The 10,742-nt window shown below is 62.2% G+C and overlaps 1 protein-coding gene across 1 annotated transcript; it reads right to left on the bottom strand.

The window, feature by feature from the left end:
- Window positions 1-2,229: 2,229 nt before the first annotated feature.
- Window positions 2,230-9,928, bottom strand: DLL1 (delta like canonical Notch ligand 1). Its single transcript, XM_044234312.1, has 11 exons — window positions 9,875-9,928; window positions 9,399-9,695; window positions 8,726-8,786; window positions 8,232-8,489; window positions 6,310-6,370; window positions 5,686-5,816; window positions 5,424-5,593; window positions 5,109-5,325; window positions 3,285-4,068; window positions 3,016-3,133; window positions 2,230-2,892 (listed from the first exon to the last, which is right to left on the bottom strand). The coding sequence occupies exons 1-11, from the start codon at window positions 9,926-9,928 to the stop codon at window positions 2,887-2,889; spliced, it is 2,157 nt and encodes a 718-aa protein (XP_044090247.1). The 3' UTR covers window positions 2,230-2,886.
- Window positions 9,929-10,742: the final 814 nt, after the last annotated feature.

The raw sequence follows: 10,742 nt of genomic DNA, 5'->3' as shown, positions 1-10,742 counted from the left end.
CTGCGGGCAGCCCCGGCGGCATACACGGAGCAGGAAGGGCCGCGGTTGCAGCTGGATGCCAGGCGCCCAGTGCAGTCCGTTGGGCCACCCCTCCCTCCACATGTTCGAGGCGTGAGCACACACACTGAGATGTGGTGCAGTGAACAGACTCCCTCGTGGTAAGATGTGTAGACGCCACTGCCAGGCTGTGTCTCCAAGACAGCATGTCCACTGCGCAGAGGGTTTCTGGGAGGTGTCCACGTCTGCACGGCCAGAAAAAAAACCAGCAAATTGGTTTGCTCAAGGGCTTGGTGCCAGAGTCTTGGGTTTGGGCCCAGGCTCTGCCTGTCGGCCTGGTGCTCCCCGAGCCTGGGAGAGGTAGACACTGAGGGTCTCCATGAAACAGCGCCACATGCATCTGCCTGTCCACAGGCCACCAGGGGCTTTCCAAAGCACAAAATCAAGCGTGTCAACCCTGGTCAAACCCGGCAAAGCATCCGACTGCTTCTGGCATCAAGTTCAAGATTCACTTGGTTTGTCAGGCCTTTGCATAGACCCGGACTCTGACTGCCTCTTTTCCCTCCATCACTTCGGCTCCAGGCACACTAACCACTGGCTCCCAGCCCCCCACCCTCCCTGAGGCTGGAACCCTGGACGTAATTTCCCATCGACTGGACACCCCACTGTCCAGCCAACTCTTCCTCCACACGCCAACCTCCAGGAAGCCCTCCGGAAACTCCAGACTGGGGTGCATCTACCTGTCACCTTGTTTTTGGGGTAACTTGACAGAGCTGTGCAGGGCCAGTCCACTTCTGAGAGTAGAAGGGGCACTGAGCATGACTCCAGGCCAGCAGGTGTCCCCAGGCACAAGGTCTCCCTGCTCTTGCTCAGATCCTGACTCCCGAGAGCAATGTTGGGGGGTCCCTCTGTGATTCCAGACTAGGACTAGCTAGCCCCACACAGTGCTCTGGTTGGGCGTCGGGGGAGGCCGAGGGTGGGGAAGGGTCAGAGGCCTGACTCTGCCCCGCTCACCCTCTGGCCGCCCCACTGACTTCCTGCCACGGAGAAATCCCTCTGCTGGAGCCCTTGTCTGTCGGTGGTTCTTCCAAAATAGCAGGCCCCGGGGGCCCGAGGGTTCAGGGTAGACGGGGTCAGATCCGGAAGCCCCTGTGGGGGTGTCCCGAGGCTCCGCGTGTGCCGTTTCGTGGGCCCCCCTCACCTGTGCACGTGAGCGTGACGTGTGGGTGGTTGCTGCGTGCGCCTGCCTCTCCTCCCACAAGACGCCACATTTCCAACTGTCCCATAAGCTCCGGGGCTGGGAGGCTTATCGCCATCACTGGACGGAGGCAACAGTCGGCCACCACGTTCTCCCTTTCCTTAGGCCAGGAAGTTCTGTTCCTCTGCCCGCTCCCCTCTGACCCCGGAAATAAGCCACCTGTCCCAACACGGACTTGTCATCTTAGGGAGCTGAGAGTGGGCCCTGACCCTTTGGAACCACCAAACCACACCAGTGAGGGGTTTCATTCCGGCTCGGAGACCGGCTCACAGTAAGAAGCGGAGTTTGTGACCACGAATAATGAGTGAATGAACTGCGGTCTGGAGCCAGACTTCCCAGCGACAAACATGGGCCCTGCCGCGCACAAGCCTGAGCAGGGCCCACAGGTCCACAGCCCTCGGCCCCCTCAGCCATGAGAGGCAGGAATACCACCGGCTCCCGGGACAGCCCCGAGAGGAGGGGTCACCCCGGGGCGGGCCTCGGGTACTCAGTATCTTACTGCTCACTGTCCCCCCACAGCTGCTGGGTTAGAAGGCAACTAACTTTTCGAATTGACTGGGTGTAACCCATAAACCAATGGACGAAGAAGTATTATTCTGAGACAAAGAGCCTTTTCCATGGCAATACACAAGAGTCTCGTGGGTATTTGATCCCAAATGAGGCTCTGTTCCGTCCCGTAGAGACAGAAGGCTCGGAAAGTGGTGACCAGTTCTGAGGGTTCTTGGCACCCATCAAATGCATGTGCCGTGACACTGCCAGGGAGTTCAGGGGCCACACTGGGCCTCTCCTGGGGCTTCCCTGATGGTGACCGTGGACGGTTCTGAGAGCTGGGCAGAGGAGTGAGCAAAACTGCTTTCCATCAGCCCAGCGCAGCCAAGCAGAGATGTTTCAAAGAGAGAGTCGGAAGCCATTTCTGGGCCTGGGGAGTGAGCACCGGTCTGATCCAGGAGCGCTGAGGAAACACACCTCTCGACGTCGTTCATAATATTTATTTTGGAAAAATATCTTAAAAAGGATTTTCTTCATTAACAAAACAGTAAAAACCTCCAATAGCATCTGCACAATATCCCATAAATACATTTATATACAAAAAATATATAGAACCGAAGTGCCTTTGTACATATTTACCAAAAATTTAAATTATAAAAAATGAACATCACAAAATACTCAAGCTTTACAGATATCATGAAAAATATTTTTACAAGTCCAAAAAATAACACACATTTTTTCCACCTAGAAAAAAACACCTTTTAGTATCAAAAAAGACGATGAAGGCAGTGTTCGCGTTTCTAACTCAAGAACAGACCGGCTCGTAAGTATCCGAGACACACACCTCGGGCAGCTCACGCTTCCTACGCAGCAAGTCAGTCCGTTCACTTAAATATATATCTTTTAAAAGCAACCGTCCATAGTGCAATGGAAACACCCGAAAAGGCAGTGCAACAGGCCCCCTCGGACGCCGCGGAGCGGCAGCCCCACCTCCGGGAGAGAACCGGCTCCGTCCGGATCGGCTATCAGCAGCAGTCCGTGGGTCTCCCTTTCCTCTTTCAAGCAGCATCCACTGGGGCATATATCCTTGGAATTTTATTTATTTTTAAGAGAAACGGGAATTTTGCCATATCACTTCCATTTTACACCTAGAGGGGCCCACAAGACAGAATGGGAGGTTAGTTCCAGAGAGAGGTCACTATCCTCTGACCTCTCCACCCGCTTCCATCCTGAGGCCGGGCCCGGGGCGCCGCTGCGCCTCGCACACTGACCTCAGTCGCTATGACACACTCATCTTTCTCCTCCGAGATGACGTACACCGACTGGTACTTGGTGTCCTTCGCGGCGGGGTACGCGGAGTCCGGCCTCTTTCTCTCAGACGCGTCTCCGCTGAAAGGGGAAGAGCATCGCAATGAGCAGCGGAAAATGTTCCGGAAACGACCAGCGCCGGGCGAAGGGACGTCGGCGGACCCCCGCCCGCCCGCGGGGCCCCCTCGCAGGCTGGCCCTCCCGCGCGTCCCCGCCGGCCCACCGCACGCACCCCCCGAGCGTCGGGCCGCTCTTCTCCTCCGCTGCGGGGCCCTGGGGCCGGCACTTGCTGTCCCGCGTGCTGTGAGGGTCCCTGGCGGCGGCGGCGTCCCCCTTGAGGTCCCGCACCAGGTTATAACCCACAGCGGCGTAGCGGGCCTTGAGGCCGTTCTTCTCGGCCCCGGGGTCCCCATGGAAGTCGACCTTCTTGTTGGTGTTCTTGATCGGCGTGGCCCCGATGACGCTGACGGCGACGTCCTTCTCCCGCTGGCGGCTGGCCAGGTTGTTCATGGTCTCGGTCTCCGCAGCCGGCCGGGCCTTGTGCAGCCGCAGCCGCACGCAGACCACCACGGCGGCGCAGCCCAGCAGCAGCAGCAGCACCAGCACCACGCCGGCGCCCACGGCCACCCAGGGGAAGGGCCCGGCCTGGCCCTCCACGTAGGTCTCGGTGAGATCCACCAGCACGGGGCCGGGCGCAGGCTCCGGCAGCAGGAACTGGCAGTTGGGGCCCCCGTAGCCCCGGGCACACTCGCACAGGTAGCGCCGGTCCCGCTCGTGGCAGGTGGCCCCGTTGTGGCAGGGCGCGTGCTCACACCTGCTGACGGGGACACTGCAGTTCCTGCCGGTGTAACCGGGGGGACAGGTGCACGAGTACTCATTCGGGCCGTCGTGGCAGCTGCCCCCGTTGGCACACGGGGAGGAGGCACAATCGTCCACGTTGTCTTCGCAGTGCCTCCCGGAGAAGCCGGGCTGGCAGCGGCACAGGTAGGCGTCCCCGAGGTCCACGCACTGTGCACCTGGAACACAGGACACACGGTGTCCACCCCCGCGCTCCACCCCCGCGCTCCACCCCCGCGCACACAGCCCGCAGCCCGAACCAGCTGCTGGCTACTTGGGACACACGCCCCCGGGCAGCGGTCCGGTCTAGCTCGGTATACTGAGAGTCGGACAGCTCGCGCGTCTGGAGCGCTCGTGTTTCGGCAGGCGCCGTGCACAACGCACACTCACCTTCACAGCAGCCCACAAGGGGCCCAGGTGGCAGATGAGTAAAGGGAGCCTGAGTGAGGCCATGTGCTTGCCCTTGGCTCCGCAGTTAGTGAGAAGAGCGCAGTTGGAAACACAAAGGAAAAGGAAGAAAGGAAGGAGGGGAGAGACCTCTGTCCGTCCCGAGCCAGATCGCTAACCCTCCAGCTGGTCTGCCTCTCACCGTAAAGCCTCCAGTATTTCTGGAGCTTCCACGGAGAGAAACCGACAGGAGGCAAAGCTCGGCCCCCCAGGATGGCCAGGCCTTCCGGACAGCAGGTGGAAGGCAAAGGAACCGTGATTCTTCTCCATCCGTTACCGCGGCCCGGCCTGTCGGGGACCTGCTCCGCTCCTCTACCCACTTGCGCAGCAGCGGGAGGGCCGGCAGACCACACTTCCGCACACACAGACACACCAGACGGCGACGTTTGGGTGACAGAGCCGAGCCGGGCTTCCCTCCAGAGACAGAGCGGCTGGGTGGCCATCAGAGCGCAGTGCACTGCGTCTCAGCCCCGACCCGGGCCCCTGAGGTGCCGCGTGGCCTTGGGCGGCCCTCTCCGCTCTCATCTCAGGCTCTCCCCACGGCACGTGAGAGTCCACACTCCTGCCCACCCTCCTTGCTCCCTGAGCATTTCCAGACTCACGGGTACAATCTCTGTGAAGAGTTTCTGACTGTTTAGTTGAAAGGTTCCATAAGCTCGGGGTAGCAAAATGCCGTGCTTGGGTTGAAATGAAATGCATGTGCTTTCTAATGCGTTCTTATCAGTGTTGAGCACTCGCCAAAGTCTCCGAGCGGACAGGGCTGCCCTCCTACCATTAGAGCAGGGTGAAGAGCTGCAGGAATCCACCTTCTTCTCACAGTTAAAGCCGGAGAAGCCCCCAGGGCAGCGACAGGTGTAGCCTCCCTCAGGGTTGTCCGAGCACCGTCCCCCGTTGAAGCAGGGGCCGTCGGCACACGCCATGGCACTTAGCTCGCAGATTCGGCCGTAGAAGCCAGGCGGGCAGGTGCAAGTGTAGCTGTTCTCAAGATCCTGCGTCGTGGAGAAGAGACAGAGCTCACCCCTGGCTCCGAAAGACCCACGCCGTGCGGAGCTAACCCAGACCCAGTCCGTCCTGCGGCCGGACTCACCGTGCAGCTGCCTCCGTTCCTGCAGGGGCTGGTGCTGCACTCGTCGATCTCCGCCTCACAGTCGGCTCCCGAGTACCCCGGCCGACAAGAGCAGGTGTAGCTCCCCTGGCCCGTGTTGGTGCACGTGGCCCCATTCCTGCAGGGCTTGTGGTGCGTGCAGTAGTTCAGGTCTGCGAGGGGAAAAGACGGGAGGTGGGGGCTACACTTGGAGTCCTCGGTAAGGCCGGGAAGCCCGGGGCTGCTGTGTGGGGAGGGGGCTCACCCTGGTTGCAGAAGAGGCCGCCCCAGCCCTCTTGGCAGTTACACTGCCATGGCTGCTGGCAGGTGCCGTGGAGACAGCCCGGGTACCGAATGCACTGGTCACAGTACCGGCCCTGCCAGCCCACTCTGCACCTAGGACGAGAGCAGCACAGTCAGGCGGGCCCGGGCATCCCGGGCTCCCGGACACACACCACCGACTTGCGAGACACGGTCCTGCAGCAGCACCAAGCCCACCGGCTCGCAAACAAGGCAGAACACTGGCGTCTCTCCAACACACCAAAGCCTCAAAGGGTCTGACTTCGGGGCATGAGGGCCACTGGGACCGTGTTTTTACAGACTCCCCAGGTGGTCCTAATATGCCAAAATGTTTGAGAGTCCCTGACGTAGACCCATTTTCTATGTCAATTCCTTGCCAAAGAATCTGTAAGTTCCCATACCCACTGAGGCACTTAGGGGACTGACAACCACGACCCTACACGTTCTACACACTTACTGAGGAGAAACACCAGCATAACAGTCAGCTGATCCTACCAGAGTTTTTCAAATGAACACCTAGTGCTACTTGACAAATACACTAGGTGTAAAGGGTAACCAGGAAAGGGAAAAAGCACTTTTGCAGACTTACTTGCACTCCCCCGGCCTGTCACAAAATCCATGCTGCTCGTCACATCCCGGCAAGCAGATCGCTGCAGGCAAAGAGAACACACAGGGTCAAGCCCCACCCCAAGCGCCCCCCAGCATCACGGGGGCTGCCACCCCACACGGGGGACACCAAACTTGTCCCGCTCCACGGACGACCCCAGCTGAGCTCCTCCCGTCTGTGGGGGACTGCGGGTCCTGCCCAGTAACCGAGGACTCCAGGACTGGCTCAGCCCCAGGGCGAGCATTCTTCTTAACGCAGTGGCTCCAGGACAAAAGGGCACGGAAGCCCCCACCCCCACCCCATCCCCTTTTCTTCTGAGAGGGTCAGAAGTCCTTCCCCCTCCTCCTCCCCCACTTCCCAATTCTCTGCACAAAGCTCCACCTCGTAATACCCAGAAAGTGTGTGTGTAGATAAGGGTGGACAGCTGGTGTGCAGAGCACCAGGGCAGGACAGCTGCTCCATTGTCTCTGCTCCCCAGCAGCTGCCCGCGCAACAATACTGCTTCCCCCGCCCCTCGCCACCCCCCCGCGTGCACACACACACACACACACACACACGCAAGTGAGCGCGCGCACACACACACACACACACACACACACGAACGAACGCGCGTGCCCGTGCACGCCCTTCCCACCAATGGGAGCCGGTGTGAGTTCCTGCCGCCTATCCCCAGAAAGATCTAATCGATGGCACGCGCTAGCTGGGGGCGGGGAGAGACTCCAGTGTTTGAATAAGAAGAAAAAAGTTTAAGTTTTGGCTACCCTGCCTCGAAGAAGAGGGAGGGAGGGAGCAGGCAGGAGGTCCCCGCGGGGTGGGCAATGAGGCTGAGCAGGCCGCCTTCACCGGCTTGCGAAACGCGTGCACAGCAGCCCCGCGAGCGTGGAAGACAACACTGTGGGCTCCAGCCCGGGCAGAGCTCAAAACTAGGCCTTGGAGGCTGTGAAGACCTACCCAGGCAGTCATCAAAACCGGGAACCGCACCTCCCAGGCAAGGTGTTCTGGGCCTACCAAGGAGGGCTGGAGGGTCATCGGCTACGGGAGGACAAGGAAAAGCCCCATGGCTTTCTGGGGACCTCCAGAGCCTCCTGCACCCCTGACGGGAGAGGAGGCGGACACCGGGGTGTATGACGCCTCCACAGGCTGGAGAGAGACCTCCAAGCTGAACTGGGCCCCAGGGCCCGCACGAGCCTCCTGCCCTCCAAGGCCTGGCTTCCTGCACCGGGGCAGCCCCTGACTGCCTGGAGAACGCCGGGCAGCGGGGCAGGCGCGGCCCACTCATGTCTGTGAAGGTATTTCTTTGCCAGGCAGGGGGCTGTGCCGGCAGCACACAAGCCGGTGGGCGCAGGGCCCAGCACTGGCAGGTGGGCTCCTCCCCACCCAGCGCCCGCAGACCCAGGCCTCAACACACATTCTCTCTTGTCCACAGACCCCACGAGTGAAAACGTCATGAACGACGTGTGTATGGGTCACACGGAACGTCTGCAAACGTGCTCACTCTGCGAAGAGGCCCCGCACACCCGCTCCGGAGAGAGACAAGCGCTGTGGCGGGAGAATGGGGTGAAGCCCGCCTACACGCACAAGCTCTCCTCTCCGGTCCTCCCTTCCTTCCTCCCCTCCCTCTCCCTTGGGCTTACTTCCTGACCCCTGGCCCCGTCTCCAAAATCCTCCCTGATTAAGAAAGGCAGCTTCCCATAGCGGAAGTGAAAATGTCTGGGCTGACCCCAGCTCTGCCACTGGCTAGCTGTGAGGTCTTAGCAAGTTTCTCCAGCTCTCTGGCCTCGGTGTCCCCACCAGAGCTTTCCTCCAGTGCTGAAATCCCAGGACCCCCCCTGCTCACAGAACATTCCCCTGCTCCCTGGGAGCTCGGCCTGGAGGTGGATCAAGGGAGGGAAGCAGGAACTCACGTTCGGTGCAATACTGGCCTTTCCAGCCAGGGTTGCAGACTTTTTCCCCTCTGTCCCCACAGGTGAAGTGGCCAAAAGCATCATCTCGGGGTCGACAGAAGACAGAGCAGCCCTCCCCGTAGTAATGTTCGTCACACACGAAGCGGTAGGAGTACTTGAGGTCTGTTCGGCCGCTGCTGTGCAGGTCCTGAGACCACTCCTCGCCCACCGTCAGGTGCCTCTGTGTGGCCAGGCGGCTGATGAGTCTTTCTGGGTTTTCTGTAGGGAGAGGGTGACGCCATTGGCTCTGACAGAGAACCCAGGGGCTTGGGGCCCTGGGGGAGCTGGGACTGTCATGAAGGAGAAGGGGCCAGAAGTCCTCCGTCCTGAACCGCAGGCAGGAACTCGCAGAATGAGGGTCTACAAGAGCTTGTTTCTGGCGGAGACATGGACTCAAATACACACCAACTGGGGAAGCAGTTCACTCAGTTTTGGGGTCTGGGACTTGTTTTTACCTGTTGTGAGGTCATCAGGAGAATCTGTGTGGAGAGCTTCAATAATCAGGGAAAAGGTGCCCTGGAAGAAAGGGGGAGGAGACCTCAGCTAAAGCAGAAATGTTAGAACACAAAGCCCAAATCCAGGCACAAAGCCCAACGAAGCCACTAAGGGTCTCCCTGGCAGATCCATGGGGGTGGTGGGGGGTGCTGTACAGCTCTTGTCTGTTTTCACTTTCCTTAAGGAAATGGGAGAACTTTTTAAAGAGTGGTTTCCTGACGTGTTGTTTCAGCCTGTTAGTACAGGATATCACGTTTAAAAAAAAAAGAAAGGAAAGAAAAAAGCCCCGCAGGAGCACAAGGCTGGAGGGGGCTGTCATCCGTCGGGGGCTGCACAGAGAGGGCCAAGGGCTGTCAGGCTACAGGGTAGCTCGACACCCAACCGGTCTAGGCTCAAGACGCCGAGCGCTCGCCCGCGGGAAGGCGCTCCCGGACTTGGGCTCCGTACCCGGGCCAGACCCCGGCCCCGCGCCCCGCCGCACCCCGGCTGTCGCTCCCCGGCCGCCGGGCGGGCACTCCGGGCGCGCGGGCGAGGCTCCGGGCCGGCCCCCTCCGCCCCCTCCGCCGCCGCCCCGCACGCCCCTCCCGCGCCCCCTCTCGCCCCGGGCCGCGGCCGCGCGGGGGCCGCGCTCACCGGCCAGGTGAAGCCGAAGGGGAAGCGGATGGGGTTGCTGAAGGCGGGGTCGGCGCCGGCGCCGTCGGGCAGGCTGAAGGAGTCGACGCCCAGCACCGGCGTGACCGCGCTGCCGTAGGTGCAGGGCGGCTCGGGGGACACGCTGGCCTGGTAGTGCTTGAGGCACACGCGGAAGAAGGTCCTGCAGGCGCACGGCGGCGGCCCCGCGCCCCCGCGGCAGCAGTTGCGGTTTCCCAGCAGCCCCTTCTTGTTGACGAACTCCTGCAGCTTCAGCTCGAACACCCCGGAGCTGCAGACCTGCGGGGACGGGCGCGGGCGTGAGGGCGCGCAGCGGGCTGGCCGCGGGCGGCGCCGGCCCCGCTCTCCGCCGCTCCGTCCGCGCGCGGCCTGCGCCCCGCGTCCCCGCCGGGGTCCCCCCTCCCCCGCGGACGACCCACCTGCCGCCGCGCCGCGCGGACCCCGGGCTCACGACTCACCTGGCACAGCAGGGCTGACAGCACGGCGAGGGCGAGGGCGCAGCGGCGGCCCATGGTGCCGCGCCGGACTCGCTCGGCCGGCCGCGCCCCCCCGTTCCCGTCCCGAAGCCGCAGGGAGTGCGCGGGGGTGGCCGTGCCCGGAGCGGCGCGGGCAGAGAAGCGCCGCCGCTCGGCCCCAGGCTGGGGTGACCGGGACTTCTTTCTTCCGGAGCTCGGTCCCTTCCCAGGCCGCGGTTCGGCGGATCCGCCCTTCGGGGGCGACGGCGGCTCGGGACGCACGAGAAAGAGCTCGGGGAGGCTCGCGCGGCCGCAACTTTCGGTTTTCCTCCTCCTCCCTCGGACGCGCGAGTGGGTGAGGGTCCTCCGCTTCCTGGTTTTGTCTCAAGCTTCTTTGAAGGAAGAAAAAAAAAGAGGGAGAGAGAGAGCGTCCGGATATTCGGCTTAATTCCCAGAGAGCTGCCGGGGCTTGCTCCGAGTCCGATTAGAACGCCGCGGTCTGGAAATCCCACGCGCGAGGCGATAATCCCGGGGCCCCAGCGGAGCGCGCGCAGGGACGCCCGGCGGCGGGGGTGCGCGGCGCGCCCCGCGGCTCGGGCCCGTGTCACTCGGCGGCGGCGGTCGTTCCCGAAGCGCCCTGAACTCGTGTCCCCTGCGCCCCCGCGGAGACACGCGTCTTCCCGAAGAACCCAGCCGGTGCCATCCACGTCAACAGCGCGGGGTCCGAGCGCGGGGCGGCGGGTGGCGGGCGGAGGCGCTGCGCCACGGCGACGCGTCCTCTGCGCGCCCGGGCCGGCCGCTCTCCGCGGGTGCGCGCCGAGGTCTGCGCTCGCCGGCGCCGGCTGCCCTTATATCCCGCCGGCCGCCCGCA

This window comes from Neovison vison, chromosome 1 (assembly GCF_020171115.1).
Source record: "Neovison vison isolate M4711 chromosome 1, ASM_NN_V1, whole genome shotgun sequence".
Taxonomy (NCBI): Eukaryota; Metazoa; Chordata; class Mammalia; order Carnivora; family Mustelidae; genus Neogale; species Neogale vison.
Note: the sequence above shows the minus strand (reverse complement) of the source record. Positions and strands in the feature narration are given on the sequence as shown.

Excerpts from the sequence above, each read along its gene's own strand:
- DLL1 (XM_044234312.1), bottom strand. The coding sequence starts at position 9,928 with ATGGGCCGCCGCTGCGCCCTCGCCCTCGCCGTGCTGTCAGCCCTGCTG. Across the intron at positions 8,787-9,398 it reads CCTTCGGCTTCACCTGGCCG|GGCACCTTTTCCCTGATTAT; the intron begins GTGAGCGCGGCC and ends CCTTTCTTCCAG. Across the intron at positions 5,594-5,685 it reads CGGCCTCTTCTGCAACCAGG|ACCTGAACTACTGCACGCAC; the intron begins GTGAGCCCCCTC and ends TTCCCCTCGCAG.